The sequence below is a fragment of the Lepus europaeus genome, chromosome 7, assembly GCF_033115175.1.
Source record: "Lepus europaeus isolate LE1 chromosome 7, mLepTim1.pri, whole genome shotgun sequence".
Classification (NCBI taxonomy): Eukaryota; Metazoa; Chordata; class Mammalia; order Lagomorpha; family Leporidae; genus Lepus; species Lepus europaeus.
This window is the reverse complement of record NC_084833.1, coordinates 107,112,998-107,131,608: the sequence shown is the minus strand read 5'-3', so window position 1 is coordinate 107,131,608 and position 18,611 is coordinate 107,112,998. Positions and strand designations below refer to the sequence as shown.

General features: G+C 63.7%; 1 protein-coding gene across 5 annotated transcripts in view; it reads left to right on the top strand.

Moving 5' to 3' along the window:
- Nucleotides 1-2,048: 2,048 nt before the first annotated feature.
- Nucleotides 2,049-18,611, top strand: part of BCL9L (BCL9 like) — a 29,368-nt gene continuing 12,805 nt past the window's right edge. The window contains exons 1-4 of one of the 5 annotated variants that reach the window (XM_062197153.1): nucleotides 2,049-2,580; nucleotides 8,184-8,228; nucleotides 16,962-17,063; nucleotides 18,222-18,607. In XM_062197153.1, coding sequence (XP_062053137.1) covers nucleotides 17,038-17,063; nucleotides 18,222-18,607 — 412 coding nt within the window. In that variant the 5' untranslated portion in view covers nucleotides 2,049-2,580; nucleotides 8,184-8,228; nucleotides 16,962-17,037. Of the gene's footprint in view, nucleotides 2,581-8,183; nucleotides 8,236-16,961; nucleotides 17,064-18,221; nucleotides 18,608-18,611 lie in introns of all 5 variants that reach the window. The other 4 variants (XM_062197154.1, XM_062197155.1, XM_062197156.1 and 1 more) reach the window with 4 other exon arrangements.

Sequence of the window (18,611 nt, the reverse complement as noted above, 5' to 3'; positions counted from 1 at the left end):
CACAGATACACCGAAATCGCCGCGGTTCCCCCGCTCGCCAGTAGAGGGAGCCGCTCGATTCCCACCGCGGGCTGCCCTCAGCCTGTCTGCCTTGGCTCCTCGCTCTCTCCCGGTCCCACCCAGAACTCGTGGCTGCCCCCAGTCCGCTCGGCATCCCAACCTGGAGCCTACGCTGGGGCAGTGAGTCATAGCCCCACCCAGGGGAGCGCTCCACAAGGCCGCTCCCCAGGACGGGCGCACCGCATGTAAGAGACCTCCTTAGAACCTAGCCATCACGCACCCCTGCAAACCCCGGTTTCTGGGCCTACGAGGAACAGGCTCGTGCCAAGGGCATCATACGACCACGTGGCTGGTCATGTATGTAATGCAAGACTGTGCGTGCGCTCTTCTAGAAACATCCTGTTTGAGAACTCGTGGCCTGTATTGTCCTCCAGGGACCCCGGAGAGAGAAGAAATTGACGCCTGTTTCCACGGACCAGGCACTAGTGTAGGTGCTGGGATCTCCCACAGCAGAGCTCCGCCTCTCCGGACCTCGGTTCTCTTTTCCTCCCACCTCGTAGGATCGTGCACCCGTGACCTAACGCCGTGCGTGCACAGCCGTCAGCAGGCACTTGAAGAGTTCTCTTCGTGGGATCAAAGCAGGATCCTGCCACGGTGCGCATGAAAGGACTTTGCAGACTGTGACGTGTCAGACACAAGCTGGGGCTGGGTGGGTGGAGGTCGTCTTTCCAGGTCGGCCTCCCCCGAGCTTGCCCAGTGCCCGGCGGCTTGCGCCATCGATGCATCAGATCCTGAAGTCCTGTTGTGAGGAGCACAGAGGCCCCAGGGAGTCCTTGGGGGCGACCAGACACGGGCTCAGGGGAAAGGAGTTCCAGCATCTGGGTCCTGGGTGGGGTAAAGATGTGACAGGTGTGGGAAGGCAGGGAGGTCAGTGAGGGCTGGAGAACCCGGGAGACCGCCCGTGCCGAGGGGCAGGGGAGCAGCAAATAAACACACTTGCTGGTATGCTTTCTTTCCAAAGCACGAGGAAACGCTTGTCACCTGGTGATCATTCCAGGGAGGAGGGGGCGAGACCGGTAGGATGGAGGGAAAGTGACTTGGGATAGGGAGATGGAAATTCTAGCTCTGGACTCGCCACTTTCTAGCTGTGTAACCCCCCTCCCCCCCAGTAAGTCCTTCGGTAAGGCCCACCTCAGTCTCCTCGCCTGTGTAATGGGACCATAACATCATTCTAGCAGGTGAGGGGCGATCATTGACACAACATGTGAAATGCTTTCAAAAAGTGCTTTACAGTTTCTTTTGCATTGCATCCTCGGTGCTATAGGACGTGTGTGTGTGATTGAAAAAGAGACTGACACTTGGAGGTTAGGAGTGAGCTCTTTTGAGAAGACAAAGGTTTCACTTCCACAATTTCTCAGCATTCACTCAGCTTTGCTGAGGACCGAGATGAAAATGATCATCTGTGTCCTCCAGGACCTCACGGTCCACCAGGAGACACATGAGTAAGGAGATGCTCAGCGCACCCTGGATGCGGGTGGGTACAGGAACAGAGGGGACCCAGAGCTGGGTGCGCGGGTGTCCAGGCAACCCCCTCTCCTACCAATCAGGGCAGACTGGAGGCCAGGCTTGTCAAATCTCTCCGGAGCCGAGCCCGGGATGCTCCTCCCCGCGCTCGGGAGTGGGGAGGAGAGGAGGGCCGGAGCCCCCCTCCCCGCCCCCGGGCCAACCTGCCTCCCGCTAGCCGGCCGGGCGCCTTACCGAGTCAGACCGCTGGGAGGCTGGGGGAGCCGGCTCGGGCGAGGAGGCGAGCGAGATGGGGGAGCTCTTATTTTGACAGGGGCCTCTCCGGGCTCTGGTATGAAGGCAGAAGGAGGCAGCCAGAGAGCCCCGATGCTTATTCAGGCTGGGGAGAGGAGCCGAGCGGAGGGGCGAGCGAGGCTCCGGCTGCGCAGGGGAGCCCGGGGAGGCGGCGGCGCGCGGCGGAGCCAGTGGCCGGACATGCCCCGGACTCGGGGCCGCTGCACCACCGCCGCCGCCCGGAGCCAGCCGGCCGGACGCCCGCACGCCTGGGTCCCCCGGCGCCGCGCCGCCAGGGGGCTGCGACCCGGACCCTCGGCGTCCGACCAACAATAAGCGCCCAGACAGCCCCCTCCCCGCCCCGTGCCCGCCGTCCCCGCGGGCCTCGGGGAAAGTGAAAGGAGGAGGCGAAGGAAGGAAGGAAGGAAGGAAGGAAGGAAGGGAGGAGGAGGAGCAGGAGCCGGAGCCCTGAGGTTCGGGGCCGAGACCCCAGCCCCGAGCCCCAGCCGGGCGGGTGCGCGCACTCTCCCGCCGCTGCCCGGCGCCCACGACCATGCTCCGCAGTTGGGAGGCAGGAACCCAGGCGCCCCGCGATTCCCGGACACCCTCTCCCGGGCCGGGCTGGGATTGAGATCAAGGCGTCCAGGATCAAAAGATCACCGCCTGCCCGCCCTCTCCGCACCTCCAACTGTGAATCAGAAGGACCCCAAGCCACCCACCGACCCTGACCTGGTCATGGCGTCCAGCTCCGGCCTGGCGTGAGGATCCCCGGACCCGAGCGAGGTGAGGGGTGGGTTGGGGGTGAGGGCGAAAGTCATGCCAGGCCAGCAGAGGTGCGAAGGAGGGAGCACCAGTTTGAATTGGGGAGGGGGAAACACAGACTGATTGTTTCTTGCCGGCTGGCACACACTCCTAGGCTGTTTAGGGGGTGGGGGACACCCCCAGGGCCCGCAGAGGCTACTCTTGGGCACCCCATCAGGTTGGCAGCCCCAGAGCCCAGGGAGGAGGGCTTAGGGGCAGCAGGGGGACCCTGCCACCCTAGCGCAGAGAACAAGGCCGGCCTTGGGCCAGCTGGAGCGGGGAACCCTGCCCTGGGGGCTTCTGGGAGATGTAGTCCCCTCCCAGGCTCCCCCATCCCGTGGGTCTCAGCACCCCAGCCCTCCTCCCCTGGGCCGCAGAGCCAGCGGAAGGAGGTGGGTTAGGATTGGGGGAACGCCGGGGCCACCCTCTGCCCCTAGCCACTGCCTCTGAGCAGCAGAAGCTGTGGCTGCTGGGGATTCTGAGTGGTGTGGGCTTGGCTGGGGGTGGGGGTGGGGGTAGGGCAGTCCCACAGTTCCTTGGAGGTGTCCCCGCACTGCTGAAGGGGGGTGGCCCCTGCCTTGGTCCACAGGGGTCCTTGGGGAGGAGAATGTGGGGGAGAGAAGTGAGACTCCACAGGAGGGGGAACGACCCATCCCGCGCTGCCCGGAGAGGCCAGGTCTGCTCCACTCTCCTCCCTCGTGGGGGCTGAGGAAGACACGGGTGCTCAGAAGCGGGGCGGCTGGAAGGTGTCTGCGCCCAGCAGCGGAGCCCCGCTCGGCTTCTGTCTGTCTGTCCAGCTTCCTTCCTTCCGGGTTTTGCTGACACCCCCTCCCTCCTCCTCCTGTCTGCCTGCTGCTTGGGGTGTGTGTTTGTGTCTGTGTCTGGGGGACGGCTGCTGCCGGGAGGAAGAGTGTCGCCCTGGGAAAGGGGCTCCCGCGCCCCCTCGGTCTTTCGCCTTCCCTCCCAGGCTCCGCGGACCCTTCCCCTAGGAGGGCCGGCTGCACACTGTACCTGCTACAACCCGGCGACCGGCCCTGAGCAGCTCTCTCCAAGAGAGACCTCTGGGGCAGGCAGGCGGGCTTCCACTGCCTGCTTCCCTCCTCTCCCTAGCTCTCCAATGAGCAGCTACTTCTTCCTGACCTGGGCCGCCGGCTCCTCTGCTGGCCCCCAGTGTAGGCTGGGCTGCCTCCTCTGGGTCAGGACCACAATTTCATGGCCCCAGGGGAAGAGCAGGCTCAGGCCCTGTCTTCCTGGTGTCACTCCCAAGGTCCTGCTGGTAGCAGCCTCAGGACAGAGGGAGAATGGGGCAGGGAGGGAGACAGGGCATCTGGTGTCAGAAAGGTGCTGGCTCCCGGGGGTGGGGGGCTCTGCCTCCTTGGCCCTGGAGGACCAGGCCTTGGAGGCCAGCGTCTGGCCACCTCTTTCGGGGTTCTCTGCTTACCTGCGTGGATCCTGGTGGAGCTGGGCTAGGGGTTCATGTTGAGAAGGATGCTGGGGAGGGGTGGAATATCTTTCATCTTGAATCCACAGTGACTCTTGTGCCCAGGGTAGCAGGGTCCCGTGGCTAGAGACAATCTCTAATTACGGCTATGACAGGGCCCTGGGGGGCTGCTGGTGCACTGAGGCCGGCCTGCCGGTGGTGAGCACACCGGTGGTGATCTGGGACCTAGTGAACCTGCACTGGACCCCTAGGACCCTGCTGTGCTCCTAGCTCCTGGGTTATGGGGGAGTCCTGGGCAGCGCACTCAATGTCCATGACCAAGTCCATGACCAAGGCCAGAGACCTGGCGGGTGGCAGTGTCGACTCAGCAAGGGCTGGAACGCTTGGCACCTGCTTTAGATTAAAGGGGGGCTGCCTGCCGGGGTAGGGGGTGGGGAGTGGCTAGGATGGAGCTCAGTGGAGACCAGGAGTGGGGTGGGAGGGAAGCACCAGGGTGGCAGACAGCAGCAGCTCTGACAGGAGTGGAGGGAACCAGCAGTCACCCAGGCCTGCAGCCTCCCCCCAGGGAGTCTAAGAGGAAGGACTGGGGGCACCCACCTACTGCCTCTGGCACCACAGGCTGCGGTCTAGTCCCAGAGCCCCGAGGCAGCTCCTGGGAGCCAGGGTGTCTGTGTCCAGGCTTTCCAGGATCAGCGGAGGCCTGCACGGAGGCGGGGGCCACTTTGGGCTTCCTGCTGCCTCGCTGTTGGGTCACTCATCCCGGGCTTCCTGGTTGCTGAGACTGGGGTGCTGGCAGGGCCTTGGCACCCAGGCTTGACAGGGCAACGGCACCCTGGGCTTTCTTGTACCAGAGCCCTGGGCACTGCCCGGGTGCTGACCTGGGGGAGAGGGTGGAGGGGGATGGCACCGTGGGAAAGTGGGCAGCCGTGGGAGCCAAGCGGGTACAGGCTGGGTGCCGCGGGCAGGGAGCCTCTGCCAGGCCCGCTCTCCCTGGGGTGGGGCCGACTGTTCCAAGGACTGGCTCAACCTGTTGTACGCCTGGCTGCTCCAGCTTGGCATCTGTGCCCCTGCCTGCCAGCTCCAACAGCTGCCCACCCAGGGCCAGCCTCTGGGACCTTGAGAGAGGAGGCCCTCACTGGCCAGAGGGGCTCAGCCGGGGCTCAGCCCCGGGTGGGAGGGAGGTCCTGAGTTTCCTCATGCCCATCCTCTAAGTCTCGGAGCTGGAGCCAGGGGGCTGGGCGGTCAGGGCCAGGGGCTCAGCAGCTCAGGGAAGAAGGGCCCCCCCGCGCTGCACGGGAGCTCCTGAATGTCACTTGGACTGGTGGCCCTGAAGGCGGCCTGGAGTTACAGCCTGGAATCTCCTCCGCTGGGTGCCAGGGCCAGGCCTTCAGAGCCCCACCCCCAGCCTGGCCTGACCTCCCCTGGAGGTTGGGGGAGGGGCAGCAAGGGCATTCTGGCTGCCCTGGGAGGGGCAACTTCCTGGGTGCTGAGCAGCTTGCCCTGACTCAGTCTCCCCCGGGGTCTACCCTCTCTCTGGAGGGGAAGGAAGCCCTGGGTGCCCATGGGACGCCCCCATCTTGCTCTGAGAGTAGAGAGCCCTGGAAAACCGGGGTCCCTGAGTCTTAGCTTTCAGCTCCCCCTGGGGCTCTGCTGGCTGTTGGGGAAAGGGGGCCAGGGTGCTGCTCTGGAGGGGAGAAGCTGGTCGCCACTGCTTTGATGGGGAAGGGGCACAGGCACGCCTCCCCCACCTCCTTGCTTTCCCTGTCCAGGGCCAGAGCCGAAGCCTCCCTGTGGCTTCCTCCCCAGCAGCCCGGGTGCTCCCTGCCCCTCCCTGCCCCTCCTGACCTTGGTGGCTCTTTCCAGGCCCCCTTCCCTAGGGGCTGGGACTCCTCCTGTCCAGCCCCTGTCCTCCTGCAGTGCTCTGGGAAACAGGCTGCTGGCCTGTCTTCCCCTCCCCCCTTGCTCTCCACCCCCCCCCCCCCCCCAAGCCTCAACTGGGAATGGCCCTGAATCCAGCATTTCGAAACCAGGGTTGTTTTGAAATCCCTGAGCACTCCCCACCCGCCCCGACTCCCCTCCCCACGCTGTGCCTTGCAAGGTTGTGTGTTTGAGTTTGTGCGCCAGCACGTGGCCCACGTACTACCTTGTGTGTGTCCGCGTGTGGGTGTCACTTCTGTGTGTCTCCTGAGCTCTCGGGCCTGCCTCCATGGTGTGGGAGTCTCTGGGTCTCAGGGGCCACTGCTGGCGAGCTGTGGCAGGGGCTGTGTGTGGGGAGTGTGTGCTGGCCGTGGCTCTCCGAGGTGTGTGCAGGGCTTCGCCCGTCCCCTCGCCTCTCTCCTCCTTCTGGGAACATGGCTGGCGTGTGCGGTCACAGGTCTCCCACAGCGCCCTGGGACGCACAGTCCTCTGCCCGTTGATAGGGACGTTTCCTGGCGTGGGGCCCAGGCTTCTGGCAGGTTCTGTGGTCCTTGAAGAGTGAGCGAGCGGGCCGTGGAGCAGGGAGACTGTGGGATACACCAGCTCGTGCCACCCCTTGTGGATACCCAGCACTTTGAAGTGTCCCCGCCAGCCCCCTCCCCATTCTGTGTTCTGATGACATACAGGGGCAGGGCGGGGAACCGTCCACCCATGGGGTTACTTGCTTCACAGAGGGCTTGGGGACAACTGTACAGACATTCAGGAATGCAGATCTCTCCAGCTAGGGACAAATACAAAACAAGACAGGACCCTCATACATACAGCCTGTGGAGCAGCGAGAGGGGCCGCCTGCCACTGTAGCCCTGGTCCTGGAAAGTCCTTCCTGCTGTTTAACCTCCTTGCCTCTTGCTGCAGCCGGACAGTGATCTGCAGGAGGGGAGGAAGTGAGGTGGGTGGTTTAGCCAAGGCCAGGATGGTGATGATGGAGTTACATCTGTGTGGATAAAGGTGCTGGAAGCCTCATTATCACACTCAGTCTCCCATCCTGGGGTCCCAGGCTACGACTGGAGTACGTGAACACCTCAGTGCAGGAGAAGAGGCTGTTGGGGGCCCAGAGCCAGTGGTGGAAGCGCAGGAGGTGGTCACAAGGAGAAGCTCTCCCTTTTACACCCCCCCCCCGCAGCCCCTGGTCCCAGAGTGCAGAGGGAGGAAGGGAGGGGTAGAGGCACAGGTTGGTACAGTGCTCAGTGACCCGGCAGGGGGAGGGCCTTGGCAAGGAATTTTCAGTTTATTTCTCACACACGTCACTGCCGACACCTTCGGGAGATGAGCCCAGAAAAGTCACCCAGGTGGCCATGGGGCCAGCAGTGCCAGATGGGGCCTGTGGACCCAGCCGCGTGCTGGCAGATGCCCTGTGCTGCTTGCCCCTTAGCCTTGGAAGCTGAGCCCAGCTGCGGGCCCCCTGCCCAGCAACCCCAGCCTGCCTGGGAGCAATAGGCTGGAGAGGGTTAAGTCTGGTTGGCAGGGACACCCCCCACCCCCACCCCCAGTGCAGTGAGAGAAAGGGAGGGGCGGTTAGCAGCTTGCTCTAGTTGGCTTCTCTCCCAGAATTCTTCGGAAAAGAACTCCCCTTTGACCCCCAGTACAAACTGAGCCCAGCCACCAGCCTCCCTCTGCCTGTCGTGGGGGCTTCAGCCAGCTCCCCTCTGCTGCCTCCCTAGGTCCCGGCCCTCCCACCCAAACCGGGGCCCCAAGCCTTCGTGTCTTCAGGGGACCAGGGCCCTAGCTGAGGAGCCGTCATTGTGATGTTGGAGCCACAGTCATTCTTTTCCAGGGGTGGCTGGCCCTGGGAGCCCGGCTCCCCAGGTCCCCCCCAGTGCCCTCCCCTCTCAGGCCAGGTCGTGGGAGTCCTCCGCCCCTCCTCTCTCCCTGTGGGGCCAAGCTCTTGGGAGCACGGAGGTCTTCCAGTGCCTTCTCCTTTCCTGCTTCCAGGATAGGGAGGGGGAGTGGCATGGTCGGGCAGCTGGGTCAGGCCTGGCTGCCAGCCAATCCACAGAAGTCCTGGTGGGGGGGGTGTCTGAGCAGCCCAGAGACTTCCTGGAGCTGCAGGCGGTGTGTACGTGTGTACATGTTTATGTGCTGGGTGTGGGGCTGGGGCCGGGCTGGGAGGAGCAGGGGGGGCCTGGATTGCTGGTGGGGGCTTCCATCTGTGACCCTCTCTCCACAGGGAGCCCCCATCCCGAGCCTGAGCCTGACACCCACTAGTCCCGAGGTGAGAGGTCCGTGTGCTTGCGTGCGTCCTCCTCAGCCTCCCGCTCTGTCCGCAGTGGCCGCGTCACCCCGGCTTAGCCTCCTGCTCGGCTGTTTTGTCTTTGGGGCTCCCTCCTGGCTCTCTGTTCCCACTTCGTTTCCCTCCCCCACCCCCTGGGGGGAGGCCTTCTGGGGCTGCCGCTGGGCCAGTAGCCTTCAACAACCTGGAACCTGGTTGCTTGGAGCTGGGAGTGGGGGCGGGGCTGGGTGGGCTGGGTCCAGCCCAACTCCACTGGTTCCAGCCCTCCTCCAAGCTTAACATCCTCCCTCCCCCTCCTCCCTGTCTCCTCCACCCCCATGGGAGGCGGGAGATTCAGCCCGATCACCCTGGAGGGCAAGGTACTATTTCCTGTTCCTCCCAAGTACTTGCTCCTTGCTCCCCTTATTGGCTTTGGCCCCCTCTGGCTGAGTCAAAGCCACCTCAGTGTGGTTTCTGCCCCGTGTAGGCAGAGGCGCACACCCACACAGACCCCCCCCCGACATGCACACACATGTATAGACATACAAGCGTAAGCAGACACACATACAGATACATATGCATAAGCTTGCACAATGCATAAGTTTACACACATGTAGACACACACATGCCCAGATACACACACAGCAGACACACATGCACAGGCTCACACACATATGCATAAGCAGACACATACACACACAGCCCAGGCAGACACACATACACACACAGCCTCTCTCCTCCTGCCAGCCCCCTCCTCCCCTCCCTCCCTTCCCTCCTTAGCAACAACTCCCTGAATTCACAACAAACACTCCTGTGGGCTCCCAGTCTGACTAGGGAAGCTGGAGAGAGCTGGGGACAGGGAGGAGGTGCTTTGTAGAGTGCCCTCAGGAGAGAGGGGCTTCTAGTCCTAGGCCCCCCTGGCTCCCTACTGGAGGCCACTCCCCCTTGACGCTTGGGACAAAGTGGTCCTACTTCCAACTCTGGCAGTGAAAAAAGTGGGGTGCAGTGGACAGGTGTGGCTGCAGGTGGGTGGGGCGGGGCGGGGCTTGGATTCCACCTCACTAGGGAGTCCCACTTGACCTATGACCCCCATGGTGGGTGGGGGGAGAGGGAGCAGCAGCTCCTCTCTAGCCGGTGGCATCTCAGCAGGGGCCCTGTGCTGTTGTCCCAGTAGCTTGCCTTGCTCCTCTGACCAATAGGGACCCGCGTGTGTGAGCACATTGCAGACTGGGGATGGGCAGGACGGGGAGGCCCGAGAACTTTGCTCTCTGGGAGCACAGAGCAGTGGGACACTTGTGTGGGGGGTGGGGAGCGGTGCTGTCTCTTTGATCTCTTTCCTGGGCAGGAGCTGTGTTCTTTAGAGCAGACCTGGTACCCATCAGGCCTGGAGGCAGGGTGTGGGGCTGAGAGCGAGGCCGGACCCCCATTCTCTCCCGGAAACAAGAGAGGACCATGTCACAGTGACTCCATATTTTGCGATGGATGGGAACCCAACTGCTGGAGAGTCTGGTTTCAGATCCTGACTTTTCTAGAGGCTCTGTGCCTTGGGCAAGTTGCTTAACTTCCTTGTGCCTCTCTTATCTGTGAAATGGAGATAACAAAAGTACTTTCTTAGGAGTTGTTCTGACAGGCTCCTTGGGACATCCGGCATCACATGTTGGGCTCCCGTGAATTTGCGTGGCAGCTCGGCTTCCAGTCCAGCTTCCTGCCAATGTGCATATGGGGAGGCAGCAAAGGATGGCTCAGGCACTTGGGTCCCTGCCACCCACATGGGAGACCTGGATGGAGTTCTGGGCTCCTGGCTTTGGCCTCGCCCAGCCCTAGATGCTGTGGAGCCTTTGGGGAGTGAATCAGTGTATGGAAGATCTCTTGACTGTCTCTCTGCATTTCAATAAGGTAATGTTTAAAAGTTAAGTAGTGCATGTAAAGCATTTGAGTGAAGGCTCAGTAAATGTTAGAGATTCCTCATTATCATTAGTCACTGCTCTTCCTAGGAGTTCTTGACCTTCCCAGGGGCTGAAGCTAGGAAGAACTGATGGTGGGGCGGGGCGGGGATTCTTCAGAATCCTGTATTTAATGCCCTTCCACACCCACCTTCTTGTTGCCTTGTTTTCCCCCCACTGTTGATGTCAGCTGACAACTTTAAAAATTTTGATGTATTTAATTGAGAGGCAGAGACAGAGGGACAGACAGAGAGCGCACAGCCACTGGGTTGCTCCCCAGATGTAACGGCTGTGGCTGGGCCAGGCTGAAGTCAGGAGCTGGGCACTCAATCTGGATCGCCCACGGGGTGGCAGAGACCCGACTACTTCAGGCATCACCACTGCCTTGCAGGGCCTGTGCTAGCAGGGAGTTGGAGTCAGGCGCCGGACGTGGCAGGAATCAACCCTGGCACTCCTTGGTGGGTCCCCTACCCAGCATCTTAACCACTACGCTGAATGCCACTCCCTCCAGGCTGAGGTCTTGGGTGCAAGTTTACCAAGTAGCCAGGGGCCTGGAGGAGGACCTGGGGAGGTTCGGATCTGTTGCTTTCCCTATCTCCCCAAGGCTGCTGGGGCCGAGCCCTCCCTCCCCCCAGGCCCTTTGCTCTGTTCAGCTTCAGCGCCCCTCCCAGCCCTGCTGCTGTGTTCTTTTACCAGGCAGAACAAGACATTCCCTCCTTAAATGGCTTCAGCGGTTGCCTCCTCTCCTTCCTGGCTTAGGGGTCAGCGACCTTCCTGGGAGGAAAAGTGGCAGCTGTGAGAACTGCCCCAGGGCTCAGGGTACCCTGTGTGCCCTGCCTGGGTGTACAGGGGCAGTGCCCAGGCCTGCGATGTGTAGAGAAGCCAGGCACCTTGAAAGACGCAGCTGGCAGCCAGGGGGTGGGTGTCCTCAAGGTGTCCAGTGGACATCTGACATCTTCCCCTTGGGGGCGTGGGTGAGCGTGGGCTGTGCTGGAGAAAGTTCAGGCCAGGGACAGTGTGCGTGGGGCTGGGCGCCGGCGTTCCCAAAGGCCCTGGCATGGCAGTGGCATGGCGGAAGGGCTGAGGCCTGGGAACTTCTGTGCGAGGAGCCCCGGGAGTGGGCAGCAAGGGTCGGGAGCCCACTGTGAGGGGGGCTGTGCAGACAGGTGGGTGGGATCATCTGGGGACTAAGACGTGGCAGAAGCACCTGGGAAGCCAGGCTCCTGGATCTGAGGTCTGGGCCTGGCTGCAGGTGCCCTCCCTGGCCTGGGACCAAGAGGGGTGGGTAGGAATCCCTGGCTCTGCGCACAACCTCCTTCTGGGACCAGCAGGAACACCTCCCTTCATGGTGCCTAGAGGTGAGGGCTCTGTCTGCCTGGGCCATGCCTCGCCGCTGGGCTGGCCATGCCTCCTGTGCCCGGCCCCTGGGGCCCGTTCCTTGGGCAGGCTGGGGCTATTTTTGGGATTGGGCTGGGGCTCTGGGGCTGGTTTCAGATGTTCCAACGTGAACAGGAGAAAATGGGAACAGATGGCTGGAGGGTTCTGATCAGCGGGTCGTGCTGGGAGCAGGTTATTTTTAGGACCTTGTTAACCCTTTGGGGGTTGTGGGGCCACCCTGAGAGGTGCAGCCCTCTGTAGTGGAGAGGGGAACACAGCTTTTTCCTGAACTTTGCTCAGTTGCTCTTCTTCCTCTCCCAGACCCTCCACTCTTTTTTTTTTTTTTTTTTTTAAGATTTTATTTATTTATTTGAGAGGTAGAGTTACAGGCAGAGAGAGGGAGAGAGAGAAAGGGCTTCCATCCACTGGTTCACTCCCCAGATGGCTGCAATGGCTGGAGCTGGGCCAATCTGAAGCCAGGAGCCAGGAGCTTCTTCCGGGTCTCCCGTGTGGATTTGAGACCCAACTCTTGGGCCATCTTCCACTCCACTGCTTTCCCAGGCCATAGCAGAGAGCTGGACTGGAAGTGGAGCAGCCGGGACTGCAAACTGTGCTCATATGGGATGCCGGCGCTGCAGGTGGAAGCCTAGCCTACTACACCACAGCGGTGGCCCCAACCCTCCACTCTTTAAAGAGCTCCATGGTGAGAGCGTAGTAGTCTTGAGTGCCCCCCAGCCCGACACCTCAGGGTGACTGCCAAGGGAGCCTGCAGAGAGGTGCCTGGTGGAGAGGAAATGCCCCTTCCCTTGGGGTTTTAAGGCATAGCCCTCAGGGTAAGAGAATGGACAGCTTCCTGCTGGGTTCACGCTCTGGGCTTGAGGGGCATGCAAGCAGAGGGAGAGGGCCTCTGCTAGGAGAGTAGACGCAAAACCAAGTCTTTGTCCTGGGTGCCACCACTCAGAAGCCCATGGGTCCTGCTCCCCGGGGCCCTCAGAGGGCAAACACTGGACAGTGCCCCCATCCACCAAATGCCCACATACTGGGGTGCTGCGGCAGGGGATGGAGAAGGGGCCGGTGGCAGGCACTGAGCCCACTTCACCACGCGTCCTCTCTTGCTGTATCCCATGCTCCTGACGCTCACGTCGCAGGCGAGAAGACCGAGGTTCAGAGGGAGAAGGGGATGGTGAGGTTCCAGAGCTCAGGGGAGACACGGCATGATTGGCAGGCACCCGGTCTGCCTGGCAGCAAAGCCGGTTCTCATGCCACCACACACAATGCCTGCCAGGCTCCCAACCCCAGCAGGCAAGGCTGCTGTGGGCACCGGGCTTCCCCAGGGAGCAGGCCTGGGGGCAGGGGACCCTGCCTGTCACTGCCCTCACAATCCCCTAAGCTCCTCTGGCTGGAAGGTGCCAGGACTGACACCAGACACCCCATTTGGCCTTCCTGTCTCCCCTGCAGGAGGATCACAGGCACACATCCTGTCTCATCACCCTCACCCCCACCCTGTCCTGGCCCACATGCCCCTGCTGCCTGCAGGGTCCTGGCGCTCTGGACATCAGCATGGGCAGAGCTGGAGGGCCCTGTGGGTGCTGCTGGTGCCCAGAGTTTAGGCCAGGCAGGCGAGGCGAGGTGAGGGGCTCTGCCTCTGGCAGCACCTGGGGGAGAGCAGAGCCGGCGGCAGGCCTTGGGTGAGGTCCCGCCCCGTGGTGCGCTGGCCGTGCCAGCAGTCTGCCCGCACTCGCTCCTCCCACAATGGCCCCATTGTTCCCAGCAGCCAGGCAGTTTGGAGGAGGTTCCTCGGCCACCCCTACCCCCCTAAACAGGGGCCCCATTAACCCCTTGGAGGACTGAGGCCAGGTGGTGGCCCACGGGGAGTGACTCTGCCCTTCTTCCCTGTTCTGGGAGTCCAGGCTTGGGAAGTCACCTTCTGCCCACCTGTACCCAAGCAACAGGTCATCTCCTGAGACTGGCGTCTCCCGTGGCATGGGGAGTAGCACCCAGACCCTCTCCCACCCCCACCCTGGTGCAGGTGCCAGGGGGCAGGAAGTGCCAGTGGGGTGGCGGGTGGAGACCAGATATATTTGGGCTGGTGGGGCTAATTCCAGCCACCACCGCCTGCCCTACTGGCTCCAGAACTCCTTCCTTCCTGTGAAACCAGAGCTGGGTTGGGCCTAGCTCAGGATTTCGGTGGATTTAAAGAGGCAGGCCCATCCCTGCCAGTCTGGCTTCCTCTCCCCCTCCCCAGGTAGGGTCTTTGGCCCAGCACTTACTGGAGTGCCTCCTGCCTCTCCCTCGCCCTGGGCTGACCCTTGGCCCTGGCCGCTGCAGTTGGGGTACCAGGCTTCTGACACTCCTCTCTCCCAGCCTGGGGCGGGTGGGGTGGGCGGGGGTGGGCTGTGGTTTCCTGTGTTGGCTGTTTGTGCCTGGCGCACAGTGCCCGCTGCCTGCCTGCCTGGCCTTCCTGCCCTGTCTTACTTCCTTGTGCCCCCCCCACTCCTCTCCTCCCCCTGAGGGAGGGAGCAGTCGAGGATTGGGCAGCAGTCTTGGGGGGCACCCCCCACGATTGCTTTCCAAGGCCTGGCCACACTGGTGAGGGCTGAAGGAGCCAGAAGAAGTGAGGTGGCCTCAGGCCAGTCCAGGCATGGCTACATGAGCCTGCAGGCCCCAGAAGGGGCAGTGGCCTGGGGTGGGCTGAGGTCCCCACCCCTAACCCCAGCACCCTTCTGGAAGGTCCCAAACTCGGAGATTCCGTGGCCAGGCAGGGGTTGCCGCAGGGTGGGTGGGGGGCGGGGCTGGAAACTCCCAGGTGAAAATGAGTGATTTGCATAATCTCCTTTAGCTGGGCTGTGGGGTTGGGGGGAGAGCTGCTAGGAACCCCGGGCGGGGAAGAGGCCCCCGAGCCTGGAAGTCCCCCCGTGTAGAGGGTCCCAGAGAAGCACCTTGGTCCTTGAGCAGATTTCCTGCTGGGCTTCGATTCCTTGACCTCCCCGCCCGCTGAGTCACCACTTCGGGAAGAGGAAGTGACCTGAGAGGTAGAGGACGGCTGCTTAGGACCAGGAGTCCTGACACCCAGGACAAAGGGGACCCAGACCCTACTGTCTGGGCGGCTGTCCCCTGGGGGTCCTCCCTAGAGGCCCCACCCACTGCACGTGGGAGCATGCACTTTCTGAAGCATCTCCTGCTCCAGTGATGTGGTTTGGAGCTGGGCGCTGAGACTGGGGGCCCTGGCAGAGGCTCCCGACATGGGGGCAGCGGCAGGAGGTGGTGGTGTGTGGATGCCTGCCGTACCTGAGGCAGGTCTGTCAGAACTGCTGGGTCACACCTGTAGGCTCTGGGCTTGGAGCCTTTCCTCACCCCTAACCCCCTGCTGGGTCAGGTCCCCTCCCCACTCTTAGGCTGCTGGCTCTCTACCCCCTTGAGGAGGGGGGATTGTGTCAAAGGATCTTGGGTTCTTTGTCTCCGAAGCCTACGAAGCCTGGTAGGCGCCGTGTCTTTCAGGTGACTCCTGCACCTGCTGCTTGTTTGTGAGCTGGTCACCTCTCCCCACCCAACCTTGTGGGCTCCTGGCCTCGAGCTCGGATACCCCCACCCCCCCTCCCTGCAGTACCACTCCTGGGGGCAGTCTGGCTGGTACTCCTGCTGTCTTTGGGGACTGAGAGTGGAGAGGGGGAGGGGTCTTTGGGGAAGTGGGCCTGACTCCTGGGGGGCGGAGGGGGAGACGTGAGATGGGAAAGTCCTGACTCATCCTTGCTTGACTCAGCTTGCCCTGCGGCTGGGTAGGAGGGCGGGGTGGAGTCCCAGCAGGGAGGGCCACTGAGATTCTTCTGGGGAGGAGCCTTGGCCTCCCTGGGACCCCTGGAAAGGGTCCACACCCTCTCCCCAAATTATTACAGGTCTCCAGCATGGCGGGTAGTGGGTGGCCCTTGCTCTGCACGCCCCACGCCCATCTGTGGAAGGCTCTGAGGGGACGCTGCTGTGTGCTGGGCACGTGCCCCAAGGGCGGCGCAGGGCGAAGGGGTAACTGCTGAGAGTCTGCGCCGCCGGTCCGCCAGAGGCCTGGCCCTGAGCTCGGGTGCCCCCGCCTGCCGCCTGCCTCTGCCGCTCCCGGATTGGGATGCAGGGAATGGGGGTGGCAGCTGCTTCCTAGCCAGGCCTGGACTTTGGAACCCTTCCTCGCCAGAGGCAGAAAGGAGTCGGCAAGGCTGCTGTGCCCTGGGGCTAAGTTAGGGTTAGGTTCCCAGAGCGGGGCCGCGAGGCCCCCTCCCCCTCTCCAGTGCCAGCCCTGCAGGGAGCGGCACGAGCGTGCCCGGCGTCTGGCTGCGCCTGTCACCGGGACAAGGCTCGGCCGGCCGGGTCGCCTTCCCTTCCCTCCCCCACCTTTTGCGGGCGGGGATCAGCAGCGGCTGGCAGTTGGCGGGACGGGTGGGTGAGGTGTCCGTGTAGGTTTGCGTGGCGGTGTCTCTACCACGCTGTGTGCCTTTGTGAAGACCAGACCCCTCTCTCCAGGGCTCGCTGGCGGCCGGGCCTCAGTCCTCTCATCTGCTCAATGAGTCGAGTTCCCCACGTAGCCCTCGGGCGGCCTCGGCGCGCGTCCGGGGCCGGCCGTGAGCGCGCCCCTAGATGGCCGGGCTCATGCGTGTCTTTGTCTCCCTGTCCACGTGTGTGCTGTGAGTAGTGTGGGAGTCAAGAGTTCGGGGCCTTGTGGGTCGCCGAGGCCCGGCCTTTGCCGGGCGCGTCCGTGCGTCCATCCTTCCGCGCGCGCGCGCACGGGCCGGTAACCGCGCTGTAGCCTTGCCCGCCTCCCGCGCCCTCGCCCTCGCCCGCTGCCTCGCTGGCTCTGTCGCTCGCTCCCTCGCTCGCTCTGCCTCTCCGTTCGGGCTCTGCCGAGGGGGCGGGGTGGGGGCCCCGGCGGGGGAGGGGAGGCTCCTGCATTCTTGCGGTCGGGGAGGAATCCGAGCCAGCGTTACTGGTCTCCAGAAGCGCCCAGCTGCAGCCCCGGGGCCCCGCCAGGCCTCGCGCTGCCCGCCCGGGCCTGCTGGGATGGGCACGGGCTAGGCCTCGAGCTGGGGGCGGGGCGGGGCCTGGTCCCCACGCCGGCCCCCGCCGCGGCCCGAGCGCCCCGGGGCGTGGCTCGGCGCCGGGGGCGGGGCGAGAGGGGTTCCCAAACCCTGGGTGAGGGGCGTGTCAAGGGAGCGGGAGTCCCCTCCCGGGGGGGGGCACCCAGCTGCTCCGTGCTGTCCACCCCCGCAGCCCGAGACTGCGCGCTCCCTGAGGGCCAGGTGCACGCAGCTCCTCCGGGGTCTAGCCCCCGTCTCTAGTGCTCCCTCTCCCGCCAGCTCCCTAGTCCCAGGGCTGTTGGGTCCTCCCTTCTCCCCTCCCCAATCACAAGTTTTCTCTTTGGGGCTTGTTGCTGCAGTCCGTGCTCCAGTACCGAGTACCTGGCTGGGCCCTGGGCACGCACAGGGGCCGTAGCCCCACTGTGTGTGGGAACCATGAGGATCCTGGCTAACAAGACAAGGTGTGTGGGTGTCGTGGCGGGCGGGGAAGGGGAGGGCCCAGTGGTGCAGGGCCTGCTGTGCTGATGTGGAGAGCACGTCTCCCGCCACCTGGCTCCCCAGGCCACCAGTGGGCCCACGGGGGTTCCGCCGGGCAGGAGGACAGGCCCCGGGCGAGGGCCCAGCGTGTGGAGAGGGCCTGCCGCCGGCGCTGCCTGCGGCTTCTGGTCCCTTCTAGCTCTTCCCTCCTTAAAACGGTTTGAGCAGACCCCCGCCCACCCCACTGTGGGGTCCAATGGCGCCCTCTGGCCTCCGTGTGGCTGGGGGCGGGAGCTCGAGGAGGGGGTGGTGCCTGCCACCGCCTCCCTCCCCTCCCCGGGAGAAGCCGGCCGACTGGGCCAGGCGGCAGCAGCAGGACAGCAGAGCCGAAATAAATCTGAGCTGGTGTGGAATGAGGGGGGATAAATATCCTCTCCCGTGATGTGATCTTTCCAGCGGCTATTAATAGGTCTCCGGGGAGGGGGAGGCGGCGGGGGGAGCGGGCTGGAGCTTAAAGGGCCCGCAGCCCAGGCTGCTGGAATCCTTGGCTTCAAGCTGCGCTCCCGTCTGCTCGTCACACCGCGCCCCTCCCCCCTCCTGCTCCCGCCTGCCCGCCCGGCCTGCCGGCCCACCCTCCCCAGGCCTGCCCCTGCGGCTCCGGGGAGCTGTCTGGACCAGTGGGCACCAGCCTTGGGTGTGCTCCTCCCACCTCCCCCTGGGAATGGGGCTGGGGCAGAAGGAGTGACCCTCAGGGCTGGTGGTGGAGTTGAGCTTTGGGTCGGATGGAGTCTGAAAGGAACCAGCCCTAGACGAGAAGGCGCTCGGTGCTGGTCAGGTGCCAGAGGACCGGGCCGGCCACGGGAGCCTGCGGTCTGGTGGAGGCTGGGGTTGGGGCGGGGGTGCAGGGTCTGCCAGTGCCAGGCCCTGGCTGGGGAGTGGCGATGGGGCCAGGTAGACCATGGTCTCAGCCTTGTCTGAGGGGCCGTGGAGGGAGGGAGGGTGGGAGGAGGGGAAGAGTGGGTGGCCTGGAGGTGCCACTCAGCTCCCCCTGCTCCCCTTAGGTGAGGCATGATGGGAGAGTTAAAGCCCAGGTACGCTAGCCCCTGGCAAGATTAACTTCTGTCTCTCCTGCCTTCTCCCAGGTTACCCCATCCCAGGAGGAGAGAAGCTCCGGGGAGCCCGCCGCTGTCCCCCCGCGGCCACTGCCCCCCTGCCCCAGCCAAGCCAATGCACCCAGAAAATAAACTGACCAATCATGGCAAGACAGGGAATGCCGGGGCCCAGTCCCAGCACCAGAATGTGAACCAAGGACCCACCTGCAACCTGGGCTCGAAGGGCGTGGGGGCGGGGAACCATGGGGCCAAGGCCAACCAGATCTCACCTAGCAACTCCAGTCTGAAGAACCCCCAGGCAGGGGTGCCCCCTTTCAGCTCGCTCAAGGGCAAGGTGAAGCGGGAGCGCAGCGTGTCTGTGGACTCCGGAGAGCAGCGGGAGGCTGGGACCCCGTCCCTGGACTCAGAGGCCAAAGGTAT